Source organism: Crocodylus siamensis, chromosome 12, assembly GCF_052110815.1.
Source record: "Crocodylus siamensis isolate JL-2025a chromosome 12, ASM5211081v1, whole genome shotgun sequence".
Classification (NCBI taxonomy): Eukaryota; Metazoa; Chordata; order Crocodylia; family Crocodylidae; genus Crocodylus; species Crocodylus siamensis.
Window position 1 is genome coordinate 10,533,052 of NC_143406.1, and position 15,819 is coordinate 10,548,870.

General features: G+C 53.8%; 1 protein-coding gene across 4 annotated transcripts in view; it reads right to left on the reverse strand.

Moving 5' to 3' along the window:
* Window positions 1–15,819, reverse strand: part of CASZ1 (castor zinc finger 1) — a 231,389-nt gene that overhangs the window by 55,781 nt on the left and 159,789 nt on the right. For all 4 annotated transcript variants that reach the window (XM_090024012.1, XM_090024011.1, XM_090024010.1 and 1 more), the window contains one exon: window positions 740–1,309. In XM_090024012.1, the coding sequence (XP_089880138.1) occupies window positions 740–1,265 (526 nt within the window). In that variant the 5' untranslated portion in view covers window positions 1,266–1,309. The remainder of the gene's footprint in view (window positions 1–739; window positions 1,310–15,819) is intronic.

Consider the following 15,819-nt stretch of genomic DNA (forward strand, 5'->3'; position numbering starts at 1 on the left):
TTTCTCGCTTGCTCTCATACACACACGTTTGAGCCCTCCTTATCCTCCAGGCTTGTGGTCTCACTAGCCGTATTTCCAGGGCCTTTCTTTCCCATGATGATCCCGCTTTACTCAGTGAAAAGCCTTCCCCAGAGTGAGCCTTCCTCATCCTAGACCTGTTTTCTTCCTGTCTCATTCAGGCATCACCCTTGGCTCCTCCTCTGCTTCCCATCCTACCCTACAGTAACTTCAACTCCCATTCCCTGGACCTTCCTGTGCCCTCAATCCAGTGCCTTGGGCTCTACTGCTGGGCACCAGCCCTGGCCGAGGAGATAGAAGGCCTCCCTTCTCTGGCCCTGATCTGAGCGCCCTTACTGCACCCTCACTGACAGAACTGGCTGGGTGTTACTGCAGTACAGGATCACTGAGCTATGCACCCAGCTCCCCAAAATGCCAGCGGGGTTCCCATCTTCCCTCCCAGCTCTCAAATACCACAGCTGACTCTGCTCCTGGGACTAATCCCCGTTGTGTAAGACGGCATGTGGGCGTGCAGGAGCACTCGTGCATTCACATGGGCCTGGCTGCCATATACTGCTGAGCGTGCAGAGTTGAGAGGGTGTGAATGCATGGGTAAGTCTGCTGGTGGCACTGGCACATGGGCAGGATGGGCTCTGAGACCTCTGGAAAAGGTGAAAGTTGCATAAAGGAGTCAATGGGGTAGGATCCAGCCTGATCGGGGAGTGCGGGGACCATGCCTTACCTGAGGCAGCTCCTCCAGCCAACTTGGAGCCCGTCTCGCCGCTGGAGGATCGGTAACTCTCATCCTTCGAGGCAGGCCCGTCCGAATCCCTGTCGTCTAGGAAGCTGCCATCCTGGGAGCCCCGCAACGCATCTGCCTCATCCCCGTTATCTTCCTCATCACTGCAGCCCTTAGGCTGGACCATGTAGACGCCTTCGGGGGGCATCTCCACGCTCTCAGTGCCCTTACCCTCCTTGCCCTCCACTCGGCCCAGCAAGAGTTCGTCATTGTACTCCCCATTCACCCACTTCTCAATCACCTCCCTCCTCTTGTCCTCCTCGATCTTCTGCACACGGCTGAGTCCATCCGAGAACTCAGCCCCCACCTCCTTGGTTCCAGGCTGGGGGGCTTCCTTTTTGCTGCTCTCGCGCTGGGCACCCTTGTCCGCCTGCGCCTGCTCAGCTCCCCCGTGATCAAAGACCACCTGGCGGCTGAGCTTGGCACAGATTGCGTTCAGCTTCAGGCCGCCTTTGCGCTTGGCAGCCATCGTGGGTTTTCCTGAGGTTGCGTCAGTGCATATAGTTCTTTCAGCTGGAATGGGGGAGACAAAAAGGGAGAAACAATGAATGTGAGAGGACTCAAAGATGCCCCCCATTTGCAAACACCAGACTCCTGACCCCTACATGCCAGCGCTGCCCTCCGAAGCAAGGACCTGCCTTCGCTCCCAGCACTGTGAGGAGCTGGGACTGAGGCATGTCAGGCAGAGTGCACCCACGGTATTTCAGCAACACCACACAGTGAAGCCTGTCTAAACTGGTGAATACAGGCCTGGCGCGAGTGGGCACAACACCAGCAACTTTAGTGGAGAGGCACCTGCTTATGTGAGGTCCTGAATGTCCCAAGCACTGCTAGTGTCAGTGTGTAATACATTTCACAGACTAACTAAAGCAGAGATTGCAGACCGCCATGGCTATCTGCCCCTCTGCATAATGTTGGTGTGTCACAGGCCCTGCTGCAGGAGCCTCAGCTCTTTGGCTCCAGTGGCAGCAGAACCTGCTGTCCCCATGTCAGCCAAGATGGCTGGAGCTGCCATTGCACCGAAGCCAACAGAGGTACCCTGGCATGAATGAGGCCTTAAGTATCTATCAGAAAGATAAGACTCCTGATTCTTAACCTAGGGAATGCAAGCGACTCTCTCACTGGGATTTACTCAGATGCTGAGGCAAAGGGGGAGAGCAGGAGCCTTGGGGAGTGGGTTTGCTTGAGTGCCATACTAAGAAGGGGGTGGGGGAGGTGGTGCTGGGTTAGCACCAGTCAGTAATGCCCTCTCTCGCACACTCACAGGAAACTCTGTTCTTACACTTCCCAGCACAATCAGCTAATTAGTCTGGGTTTGTTATTTTAATGTAGTTTATTCATATGTCACAGCTACTGGGGGGGCAGGGAGAGAAAGAGAGGGGAAGGATGAAAGGAAGGAAGGAAGGAAGGAAAGATCTTAACTTCAAGGTCAGAGAATGTCTCGAACTGATCGGTCCCCACTACAGAGTTACTTGCATAATTATTGTACTGACTATTAACAAGATTTAATCCCAATTAAAAGCAGAGAATTGTGTGAAGTGAGAGTTAAGGATGGCATTGTTGTTATTGCTTTTTTTTGTTGTTTTCTGATGGCATCCAGGCCAAGCACGGGATAACACTCTCAACACAGGGAGCACTCCTTCTGCCCCTGCCCCTAACTATCTCTAAGGATGGGGTCACTGGCACTGCCTCAAAACCAGGCACTGCCATGCCCGCCCTCATCCTTTCCACCCTAGGGGCTGTGTTCTCACTGTCCCAGACCCCTGACGTGGCCTTTATCTACCCTATTTTCCCTCTGACACTCTTTATCCACCTTCACTCGCTCTTTCTCATCCCGCTGCATCCTTCATTTGTCCCTGATCACTTTTTTCTCTCTGACCGCAGTATCTTCGTCTGGCATTATCACATGCACCCTAGCTCCCTTGGGTTCCCAGCAAGCACATGCTGCTCCTTGAGGCCACATGTGGTCTAGGAAAGGCCTCTGCATACACAAGCCAGGGGCTCCCTGCAGACAAAGAGCCTGCACCTTGCCAGGAACCCCAGGACAATGTGCTCTTTGATGTCACATCCTGCTGAAAGAGGGGTCCGGAGGGGAAGGGCAGAGGGAACCCATCCCTTGCATGCCTCAAATGATGGGAATGGGTGCTTTGAGAGCCCAAACGCCTCTCGCTGAGGTTCACCCAGCACCTCTCCATCTCCAGCCCTGAAGGTCCTGCTACACAGGAGTAAAATAATATTAATGAGACCCCCTACAATGCATCCAGAAGCCATTGTGACAGTCCCTAATCCTATAACATGACAGCCCAATACAAACAGACTGAAACTTTAGACTTGCTGTCCGAGAGCCAGAGAGCGGCTGCTTAGCGTAAACTTCTGACAGCTTCAGACACACTTTCCTGTCAAAGCTGTAAGTATAATAAACCCCCAACAAACCTGTCAACCCCCTCACATCAGGGAGGCACTGATGCACACCCCTCGGGCACTCTTGCACACAACACGCACACCTTTCTGCACTCACACACATGCAACACACATAGCACCCACAAGTATGCACTGATGTTTTTAAAATGTACCTCAACCTATACACACACATGCAGTGTACGAATATACGCAACCAGAGGCACGTGCAGAAAAATGCGGGTGTTGTTTCGCAAGACACAAAAGGGGACATGCACATACAAACATCTATACCATGACATGTGCACCCTCTTTCTACACTCCCCTGCATATGCCTGCTGCACGCTCAGACCCTGTACTCCTTCACTTTCTTTGTCATACATGTGTGCAAACACAAGCAAATAAGGGCCAACCTCAGCCAAGAAACATCCAGGGATGCAAAAGCTTCTCCCCATCTTCCCGTGCTTTGTACAGAAAGTGGAGACAGACCCTGTGCACCACTGGAACCACAGAGGGAAGCTATACAGGCAGCAGAAACTGTTCCTGGCTCCAGCTGGACCCAGGCCAGGACACCTTAGCTACACCCATACGCTTGGGAAAGTGGCCAGAAGAGCTTTGCTGACTGCAGGTGGTAAGGAGAGCACCTCCCGCAGCATGGCGTGTCCCGGCACTGGGCTGGGCAGCAGGTCAGCTCTGAGTCACCAACATGCTTGTGGCAGGCCCCTTTCATGAAGCCCAACCCCGCTTAGCTAAGGAGATCAGAAAAGCGCACAGCTGAAGGGAGGAGGATGGCAGCTTGGCTTCAGCTCCAAACTTGGGGGCTGAGGTGGAAGGAGCTTTTGCCCACTTTGCAGCCAGCTTCCCCCTTCCTTCAGTGAAGGCAGGCCTCATCCTTCTGGCTGGGAGGTGCACAGCTAAGTGCACACACCAGACAGCAAATGAATATATAAATATTTATTCAAAGGAAGGGAGCATACGTTCCTGAGGCTGCACTTGCTGCGCATGCTGCAGCTCCAGGGAGCTTGCGACTCGTCTTCCTTTCCTGACCATTCGCCTCTTCCCCTTGTCCACCATGCCTCTGCCCCTGTCAACCCGCACAGCTTCTGTGCCCCAACCCCACTGGCTCCTGTCCCAGCCCACCCCTACTGTCATGTCTCCACTCTGTCTCCTTGTCCTGCCTTTGGCATGTTCCAAATTCTGCTAATTATTACAGCAGTCTCAAAGATTGACTGTAATCAGGGCCCTACTGTGTTGGGTGCTGGATATACACACTATAAGAGAGTCCCTGCACCAGAGGCCATTGCCTAACTCAATGAGAGAACTGCAGGGAACCACAGCAGAGGAGAGAATGGCAGAATGACCGCAACAGCCCAGTCAATGCTGGCTAGGGTGAGGCTCAGTGAGGTGTGAGATCAGCTAAATGGAGAGATAAGTGGAGGGAGGAAACACCTAAGGGGATAGGAAGTATGAGGACAGGTGTGAAGTGGGACTCAAGTGAAGAGCCAAAGCCAGGGAGGAGGGCTGGGGCCAACAGGGTGGCCATCAGAGCTGGAGGAGATGCTCCAACACATTAGCAGCAACCTGGATTCCCTTGGCTGGGCTGGCTCCAAGCACAGGCTCCTTCCTTGAGGCAGCAGCTCCCATCGACTCGGGATCAGGGCAATGAACACCATTTGTTTCAATATTTTCCAAATATTTCATTCAGACTAACTCCTTTACCCCCTGCTTTGGTTGGGACAAGCTGAGGGCTCACACACATGGTTCAGGAATCTCCTTTCAAAACTAGAACATTTTCCCAGAATTTTTCAAGTCAAAACGGAGCTTTCCCCAATCTGATCCTAAACTAGTTTCATAGTTTCTAGGATCGGAAGGGACCTGAGCAGATCATCTAGTCCGACCCCCTGCCATGGCAGGAAAGAATACTGGGGTCAAACGACCCCGGCAAGATGTTCATCTAACCTCCTCTTAAAGCCCCCAGGGTAGGAGCCTGCACCACTTCTCTTGGAAGCTGATTCCAGACCCTAGCCGCCCTGACTGTGAAGTCGTGCCTCCTGATACCTAACCTAAACCTACCCTCTGCCAGCTTGTGACCGTTATTCCTGGTCACTCCTGGCGGTGCTCGGGGGAACAGGGACTCCCCCAATGCCTGCTGATCCCCCCTGACTAGTTTATAACAGGCCACAAGATCCCCCCTCAGCCTTCTCTTGTGGAGGCTGAACAGGTTCAGGTCCCGGAGCCTCTCCTCATAGGGCCTGCCCTGCTGTCCCCTGATCATACGAGTGGCCTCCTCTGGACCCTCTCCATGCTGTCGACATCCCTCTTGAAGTGCGGCGCCCAGAACTGGACGCAGTACTCCAGCTGTGGCCTGACCAGTGCCGCATAGAGGGGGAGGATCACCTCCCTGGACCTGCTCGAGATGCATCTGTGGATGCATGACAAGGTGTGGTTGGCCTTCCTGACTGCCTCCCCACACTGCCGGCCCATGTTCATCTTGGCCTCAATGACGACCCCAAGATCCTTTTCCGCCTCCGTGCTGACAAGAGGGGAGTTCCCTAACCTGTAGGTATGGTGCCAGTTGTTCCTCCCCAGGTGCATCACCTTGCATTTGTCTGTGTTGAATCCCATCCTATCCTCGTCAAGGTCTGATTGTAACCTGTCAAGGTCTGATTGTAGCCTGTTGCATCCTTCCAGTGTGCCCACATCCCCCCACATTTTAGTGTCATCAGCAAATTTGAGCCCTCGTCCAAATCACTGATGAAGATGTTGAACAGTGCGGGCCCGAGGACCGAGCCCTGTGGGACCCCACTGCCCACGTCCTTCCAGGTCGAAAATGATCCATCCACTACCACCCTCTGGGTGCGGCCCTCCAGCCAGTTGGCGACCCATTTGACTGTGTGGGTGTCGACACCACAGCCCCCCAGTTTCTTAATGAGAACGGGGTGAGAGACAGTGTCAAAAGCCTTCCGGAAGTCCAGGAAGACGATATCCACTGCCACCCCTGCGTCTAATGATCTGGTGATCTGATCGTAAAAGGCCACCAGGTTGGTCTGACAGGACCTGCCACTGATGAACCCGTGTTGGTTGCCCCTAAGAATGCAGCCCCCTGCTGGCCCCTCCTGGATGTGTGCCAGCATAATTTTCTCGAACAGCTTGCCTAGGATCGAGGTGAGACTAACCGGCCTATAGTTTCCTGGGTCCTCCTTCCTCCCTTTTTTGAAGATGGGGACCACGTTGGCCCTCTTCCAGTCCTCTGGTACCTCACCAGAGCACCACGAGTGCTCGTAAAGCCATGCCAGGGGACTTGCAATGACCTCGGCCAGTTCCTTTAGAACTCTAGGGTGGAGATCATCCGGGCCGGCTGACTTGAATACGTCCAACCCCTCCAGAAGCTCCCTAACTAAATCCTCACTAACCCGTGGCCCGGGTGTGCCTCCCCCGGGGCCCGAGAGGGGCCCAGCAGGGAGGTGGTTGTTCTGGTCCCTACTTAGGAAGACAGAGGCAAAGAAATCGTTAAACATGTTAGCTTTGCCGTCTGGTGTGATGACCAAGTTTCCCATGGCATCCTGCAAGGGCCCCACATTACCCGGGACCTTCTTTTTTACCCCCTACGTATTTAAAAAAGGACTTCTTATTGTCCTTAATCTGGGAAGCTAGCCGCAGTTCCATCTCTGCCTTGGCCTTCCTAACTATCCCCCTACATCCCCGAGCAACTACAGAACAGTCCTCCCTAGTGTCTGACCAAAAAAACCAGGTTTTGGAAAAGGCCCCACCAGCATCTTGCCAAGGGGGGCACTGTTCAGTATGAATGTTGCTGGTGCACTGTCTGAGTCCACATGGCATCTGGCAGCCAGAGCAGGAGCCTGGGCACCAGGACTTGGCACAGGATCTGGCCTAGAAGAGGACAGGGAGGATCAGGACTCGTGAGTACTATTGCCAACTTTGTCAATGACTCACTTTGTTGGCCTGGGCAAAGTATTTTACCTCTCTGTGCCAGTCTTGGCTTAAGAGCTCTTCATGAGCGTCTTTGCTGCCTTCCGTGCCACCCAGACCTCTTTTCTAGGAACTGGAAAGTGCATTTCCTTAGTCATCTACCCACAAAGGGATACTCCAACCCACTGGGTGCCAGAGCCCCTGCATTCCCTTCAATCCAGCAAAGGGGGCGGAATTGGGCTGCTGAGCAAAGGATCCTCAAGTCTCTTTTGCACAAGGGGTGGGGGGACCTCTGGGAGCAGAGCAGTCTCCTCTCCCTCCCCCAAATTCAACCCCCCACCCAGCATCACCCTCTTGCCACCACTGCACTGTTTAAAGATTCTGGGCTAAATAAACATCCCCCTGCATTTTCTTCTCCCAAACAGAAATGTTTTGATTTCACATCAATCTGAGGAAGCCGTTTATAACCCGGGCCTGTCATAGGGACTTTTCATCTCTGCCCAGGACAAACTCTCCCACATGCTCTATTTACACTGAGCACTTCCTCTGAAAACAATACCAGAGAGAGTTTATATGTGCGCCCACCGCCCCTGGGGCAGAGCTGCAGCCACCTCCTGGCCCCACCAGGGTCCTCGCCTGGACAGAATGGGTGCAGCTGGGGGTAGCACCAGGGAGGGGGGCAGAACCTGCTCTCAAGTTCATTGCCCCCCTGCACCATAACTGGACTGTCCAACATCCATTAGCCTGTCCTTGCCAGCAAACAGCCCTATATCTGTAGTCTCCATTCTCAGTCCCTCCCTTTCCACACACCCACTATCCCCAGCCTGCAGCCCACCACCTCCAGCCCCAAGCATGCTCCCCCACTCTCCCCCAGCACGGCCGTGTGATGAAAAACTGATGGCCAATCCTCTAAACCCTCAAGGGCTCCTAGATCATAAGGGCACAAGGCAAGGTAGGACTGTGCTGCTAAGTGCTCAGACAGCACTTGGTTGGCACCACCTCATCTGTGCGGGGGCAGGAACGTGGTGAGAGAAGAAGGATCCCCCTGAATAATCTGCTGTAGGTAAATCCAGCTTCACAGAGCAGGTAAAATCCCCAGCCAGACTGCAACAGGGCACTGAGATCCAAATATTTTCAGGACACGTCCAACCCCCAAGCATAATTCAAGTATACCACCGGCAAGTATCCTGCCTCTCAGACTCATCACTCTGGGGCTTCAGATATTGCCAAATCCATGGCAGGCATCCTATGTGCAAGCCCCAAGCCCGGAGGCCTTGGAGGCCAGATGCCCCCTAGTCTCACTTGCTGCTAGCCAAACAAAACTTATACAGAGCAAGATAGCAGAGGAACTAGCACTTTACTTTCAGCTAAAGTGCTAAAAGCTGGGGGAGAGAAAAAGTGATTCCAGCTTGTATGGAGGGAAATGTAGGGAGGTCTGAGAGAGGAGGTAGCTTGGGAACTCATAGCTGAAGCCTCTTCTGTCAGGTCGGCTGCAATCAAGCCTCTGCTTCTCTCCCACCTTTGCTGGTGCAGATTTGAACGCTTGCTCCCACCTCTGCACAGCTATGCCCTGTCTCTGCTTGGAATGGGTTCTCTGCTCCCCCTGCATTTAACTCTGGGTGCTCGTTGGAGTTTCTCTTGGCTCACACCAGTGACAGAGAGAAAAAAAGAGGACCTTGTGGCGGGGGGTGTCAGGAGGCGGGGGTGGCATGGATATATTAAACAGGGGATGTGGGTGTAAAAGGAGGGGCTGGGAAGGGAAGAGGCTCTCCATCTGCCTGAGGATGTAGGCTGTGGCTGCACAGGGGGAATAAAGTGAGTCTGGAGGAGGGACTGAAGTGGGGAAGAGGGGACTGAAGGGGGAAAAATTGGGCTGGAGAGAGAAGCAGCAGATGTGGGTGGATGGACTCCATGGAGAAGGGTGCAGGGGTATTTCTAGCTGTGCTGGAAGGTCCTGGCTGCGCGGGAAGTGGGTTGTAGTTGTGTCGGGAGATAGCGAGGGGTGTGTGGCTGTGTGGTGCATGTGGTTTTGGAGGGAGGGGGATCAGAAGAGAAACCCCTGGCTGTGAGGGCAGGATGGCCTGCCTCTGGTGGAAGCACTGTCAGGGGTGAAGGATACGGGAAAATGGCCCTTGGTGATGGGGTGGAGAGTGGCTGAGGAGAGGGACCCGGCAGGGTGGGCTGGAGCTGGAAGGTGCAGCAGGAAAGGTTGAGGAGGGGGGCCCTGACTGTGGGGATTGGGGGTCTGCTGGAGGAGGGACTGAGGACTGTCACTTCAGAGAGCTGCGTACATTGAACAGATGGAGCTTTCATATTCTTATTGAAGAGTTTTAAGCCCAGCTGAACAGCTCCGTTCAGGAGGGAGGCCCCAGTGCCAGCTTTCCAGGAGCTGTGAGCTCTCATTCGATTAATTATTAACAGCATTATTTGGGGCGGGGGGACACAGCACAGGCCTTTTCTTTTTTAACCACTGTGGTGCGAGCGCGAATGGAGACGTTCCAGGCTGCCGCGAAACCCCGAGCGGGGTGGGCAGCGAGCCCCAAGTGCAAGGCCTGCATGCCTCATGCTAGGGTCTTTTCCCACTGGTGCGCTGGACGGCTGCTTCAGACAGCCAAACCCTCGCTGCAACACCATGTTTGTGCCCTGCGGGCACCGTCACAGCGAGCTTCCCCACAGCAGTGCCCGCCAGGATTCAGCAGGGGCAGGGAAGTTGCCTCAGCCCTCTTGCCCCGTTTGCAGCATGCTCCCTGCTTCGTCTTGCCCCTCAGGGTGAGGGTTCCTGCATTTTCCTGGGAGGGCCGGGCTGAGGCGGTGGCAGCAGCTGCCCATGCATGCCCCAGGATGTGTGAGAGCGGATTTAGTGTGTATATTTTCCCCTCTTCAGTTTATCAATAAAACATTTTATTGCTTTTAGCCCAGGAAATGACCTTGGATTAGTGGATGCTGTCTCTTCTGCCTGACCTTGGGGAGTTCACAATGGCTCTTTAACAGTCTCCTCTGCCCTGTGAGCACGGATCCCGCCTGCGTGTGCACGTGGGAGGTTGGGGAAAGCCCTTAGCGCAGAAATCAGACCAAAAGGGCTCCAGGTCTGCACTGTGCAAAGCAGCAAAGGAGGCAGAGGGACACCGCAGGCTATTCAGAGCGAGGGAAGGGGAGATCACAGATGGAGATCCCTCTTCGTAGTGCTGCTGGCTGCACTCCCTGCTCCTAGCTCTTCCCCCAGGTGAATGGGAAAGAGTCCCGGGAAGGCTGGGTGAGGGGCAGCACTCTGCTCTGCTCCCCACCCCAGGGTTGTTCACCTGCAGTCATCACAGCTCAGCCCTGTGTTGACTGCCTTCCCTTGCCAGTGCTGGCCTGTTCATCAGTGCTACAGCCTGCAGTCCTTGCCCCTTCTGCTGCCCACTGTGACAACTCAACTTCAGCCAGCCACCACAGGCTGGCAAAAATGGGGTGGTCACAGGCAAGCACTATTTCCTTGTCAAGCCCCGCAGGGCCGAGTTCACAGAGCAGTGACCACAGGTTGCCCCAACCTGGAGTCGCAGGCCTTCCTGCACTGCAGAGTTTAACCCCTATGTGCTGGCAGCAGTGAAGAGGTGATGGATGGGGGCACTGGCCAGGCAGTGATATATGTGGAATGGGCATAAAGACTGGGAGGAGGTGAGAGTCAGGGCCAGAGAAAGGTACTTGCAGCTGGACATAGGAGTCTCTCCAAAGCCCCAGACATGGGCAGGTTTTGGGTGCAAACCATTTTGGGGTTAACTGCTCCAGATAGTCTGACAGCCTGAATCCTCCTGAGGTCTGCCAGGGGGCCTCTGTCAATCCAGCTCATTAACAAAAAACTCTTCACTTCACTCTCGCAGCCACATCAGCTATGTGGTGTGTGTTTTATTAGATAAACTTTGTAACTGGGGAGAAGGAAGGTCTAGAGATATTTTCCCCCCACAGGGAATGGAAACAGCAAATGAGCAGGGTCAGTGCTGAGCTGTGGGTAGAGGTGTCCATGGTACTGCTGGGCATGGCTTCTGGGGGTGCCACAGGGAGCACAACACACCCATCCAGGCAACCTTTCCTCCTACCCTCCCATCCATGCCATTCCCAACTATCCTGTCACTTCACAGCAACACCTTTTCCAACTCCCTGACAATACTCCCCTGCTTCAATTCTTCCCCAATAACACACATAGAAGGGTCCCCATCCCTTTCTGTCACACCCCCAAGCCTTCCCCTGTCCCACACAGCACAGAAACCAACCCTGCGTGCACCATGACCCACACCACCTGGCTCTGCCCAGGGCCACATGCTCCAAGGGAACCTTCTTTCCCACACTCGCTGTCTCCCGTTGCGCTTGCCTGAAAAGCGAGACCTAAAGTGTTAACGGCGATTGGTGAAATGGCACAGCAGATTGCTACAATAAATAATTTACTGATATTTATAAATATTCAAATCAGCAGGCTTCAGAAATTGAAAGGGGGGAGGCTGGCGGGGGTGTGTGGGGGGGGTGACATTAATTCCCAGGCTCTCCAAATTCATTTGAGAACCGTTTCTCATTTCAAACAAATATTAAATCTTTTGGCGCCAGGCCTCCAAAATAAAAAATATATATATAAAATAAAATAGAGCTGCCATCCTCTCCCCACCAGGGCCTATATGTGCCTCCAGCCCTACACCTGTGGCCCTGTGCCCTTGGAAGGGCCAGCTCTGCAGGGCACCACATCAGCCTGTATCGCTGGGGCATCTGAGCACTGGAGGACTCCCAGCCAACGACCCCACCTCACAAATACCTGTAACCCATGTCTCACTATATGATCAAGCACCAGTCAGGCATCTTCTACCCACCATCTTCAAGATCCCTGCCCTCACTTTTTAGTGGAGTCTCAGTCTTCTTAAGGAAGAAGGGATTAATGCTGAAAGCAGCCAACTTGACGCAAGACTCCTGGGCTCCATTCTTGACTCTGGAAGAGAGCACAACCTCGTGATCATAGCAGGGGACCAGGACTCAGGACTTCTGGGTTTGATCTCAGGCTCTAGAAGGGAATATGGCCTTGTGATTTAAGCAGGCAGCTGAGAGTCAGGACACCTAGGTTGTACCCCTTTTCTAGGAAGCGAGTGTGATTCAGCGATTCAAGCAGGGGACTGGGATTCAGGACTCCCGGGTTCTATCCCTGGCTCTCTCACTGCGTGGCTTTGGACAGGGCTCTTCACCCTCTGTGCCTTAGTTTCCCCACCAGCAGACTAAGGGTGCCATCAGCCACATGACTCGATCCAGCCACATTTTCAAAGCACACCAAGAGCCTCAGATGGGCACTACAGCCCAGATACAGCATAAGCATTGGCAAACTCTCATTCCTCACCTGCATCAGTGTCCCACTGATCCCCTGGGCAGCAGAGAGGAAGAGGCTGGCTCCCACCCTGGACCTGCCCCGGTGCTAAGTGTGAGACTTCATCAGGGGGTAAGTTTCCCCTGAATGAGTAATGGCTTTTCTAATGCACGGGCAAGCTGTCAGCTTCCCTACTCCCGGTGTTTTATGGGTTTAACGGAACGGCTCTGAACTCCCTAGTAAGAAATAAAGTTATCCCTCAGCGTCCCTTCTAAACATTTCACTCAGTGCAAACGGTGTTTAAGAAAAATGAGGACATATTTCTTCTTAAGGATGCAGTCTCCCCCTTCAGAGGCCTAATTTATGCCATATATCACTGGCCAGGGAGAGAGAGGCAGCGCAGACCTCACACTGGGAGAGAGCTGGCCCCAGCAAAGCCCCGGCACAGACACGCCTGCTACATCAGTGCAACGGGCTGCTTCGCGGAGTCCTCCAGAGCCTGCGGAGCTCCCTTTGGAGAGCGGCAGCCTGGCTGACAAGCAGCTGAGCAGGATGGACACCTCCAATGCACGGCGCACGGGCTCCTCGCTCATACTGCACAGACTGCCTCACACTGCTGCCCTCAGGATGCTGCTGGGCCCCTGCACTTCTCCAGCTTTGTCCCCGTTCACTGTGGTTGTTCTTGTGCTAGTTCTTCACAAGCCTCTTCCACACCACTGGCTCTTGTCATACCACAAGTGACTGATCTGTCAGTACTAGGACAGGACTAAACTGCTCTCAGCACTGCCTGATCTTTGCTCCAAGCACGGTCTAGTCCTACTTCCTGATATTGCTGCCATTCTTCTGCCCACCTCTGAATGCATGAGCCTGTCATACTGTCCTGCAAATACTCCCCTCCCCACCATGTTTCATGTTAGTCTGCAAGGCACAAGCCCTGAACTTCCAGGAAGCCAGAGAGATTTGATGTCCCTTTTGCAACGTGCATTTAACCCAGAGGATAAGCTGCCAGATGAACAGGGGGGCAGAGGCGTGGAATCAGGGACTGGGGCACTAGCCTGGGAACCAGAAAGCCAGGGCTCTGTTCCCTACTTTGCCACTGCCTTGCTGGGTCACCTTGGGCAACTTGCTTGGCTTAAATGAGCCACTGTTACTCTTCCTGCCCCTGATCTGTCCAGCGACTGGATTGTGAGCATTTAGGGGCAGAGACCCTCCCTTAGTATGGGTATGGACAGTGCAATGGGGCCCTGAGGGTGGCTGGGTGTCTTCGGATGCTTATTACATCAAAACCTAGGCAGGGAGAGAGTCAGGACAGTTTCAGAAGTGACAAGAGTCCCTTATGCCCTGCAACCACCTTCCCAGCTCATCTACCAGCACACTGACTTTGTGTTACTATTTCAGTTGCTTTCCTCCCTTCCTCTGTGGCAATCCTCTCCCACCCCAGCAGCTCCAGGTGGAAAGTGGTCAGTGGGATTTCACTGATGCCAAGGCCCTTTCTGCCTTTGCGGAGTCTTTCTTTCGGTCTTTCTTTCTTTCTGCCCTTCACTATGAAGCCAGGAGAATCTGCCTTTCCAATCCAGGTCCCCTTCTTTCTCTTCTTTATTTATTTATTATTATTTTTAGCCCAGTTAAAAGGTTTACTATCCAGACAAGTCTAAGTGGCCTCACTTAGCCTAAGTAACTCTATAAATCAGGCAGAACTGTTAACATCTACATCACAATCTTGCCATCAATCTGCCCACAGGTCATGGGGAAAACAAGGGGGGAAGAAAAAGAGGAAGGGAGAGTGCAGAGAAGTATCCTCAGTTGGGCTAGGGCTCTGCACGTGGCTGTGGCCCCTGGAAAGCTCTCCAGGAAGCCAGTATGTTGTCAGGGCAACTGAATATAATCACAGCGTCTAACTTCACCTTTCTGCACACGCGGGGATGGGGCTCAGGATGCTATGTCAGGAGACAATGACGGCACAAGAGCAAGTGGAGCTGAGCTGGGCGACAGAACAGAGTTTTTTCCTGGTGAAGGGAGCAAGGGGCTGTGATAGATCAGTAACCCCATATACTGAAGGTACCAGGAGGAGGGCTGGGAAAGTGCCCAGAGTAGGATAAAGGAATAAGGATGGCTGACTGGAGGCCAGTGTAGGAAACCATCCTTGAGAAATGCTGTCCAATGTGGGGGCCTGAGGGGGATGAGGAGGGTCACCCTAATGAATAGTGGGGGAAAGAGAACAGCAGACACAGATAAAGACAGCGGGGCTGGGGTGGGACAAAAGTGCCCCTAGAAACAGAGAGATGCATAGACCATGAGGGCAGCACAGGGAAGCCTTGTGGCAGATACATAGATTCATAGATATTAGGGTTGGAAGGGACCTTAGTAGGTCATTGAGTTCAAACCCCTACCCTGGGCAGGAAAGAGTGCTGGGGTCAAACGACCCCAAATAGGCACATGGCCAAAGATACATGAGAGACCCCATGGTAAGACGTCTGGCAAACCGCTCCTCAATCTATTCTAGTACAAACCAGGTTTCCTCTCCACTTTCCTCCTCCAACTCAGAGGACTTCCTTCCCCTGCACTCCCTCCCGTGCAGCCGACTCCCCCAGCACAGGAAAGACCTGCATGTCTGCCTGCTTGGGAAGGCCAAGAGCCTGCACCCACTCCTAGCAGGAAATGTCTGCAGGAGGACGGCCTGTGTCGGAGCCAGCTTGGCCAGGCCTCTAGGAATCGCCTGGGAACAGGGAGGGCCTTGGGAGGAGCAGAGCAACTGTGAATGTGCAGTGAGCTCTTTGGAGCAGGCCCAAGGAGCACTTGAGAGCTCCGCTTCATGGCGCTGCAATGGAGACACCAGCCCCACGTCTGTCCCTGGCTAGCAATGCTCCAGCACTGCCAGTGATGGGGCTCCTGGCAGATAGGAACCCAAGGGACACCAGCCTGACCCTGACCGTGAGTGTTGGGATGGGGAGCAGATGGCTCAGAGGGTCTGGGACCCAGTTCCACGGGGAAGAGCTCTGGGCCACACTGGCTGTTCTCACTCAGTGACCTGCACCAAGTGAGTTACTTCGTCAAGGGCCTAATCCATGGAAAGTGAGCAAAGAGGTACCTTTTGACTTGGGTGGGCTTTGGACCAGGCCCAAAGTCATCACACCCAGCAACACTACCTGGATTCTGCATGATCATTTCCAGCAGAGATGCCATGGGCAAGGGGACCATGTGGAATGAACACCCCGCTGGTCTCCAGAGCAGGGTCCCTCCAGCCAGGTCAACATGCAGCACAGGGTAAGCCTGAGCCCACCCTGGGCTGCCAAGTCTTCTCCTTTCACCATCACTAGCCACTAAGAAATCTGTGAGAAGAGGGCCAACATTTATTTATGCCCATATCTTCTCCCTAATG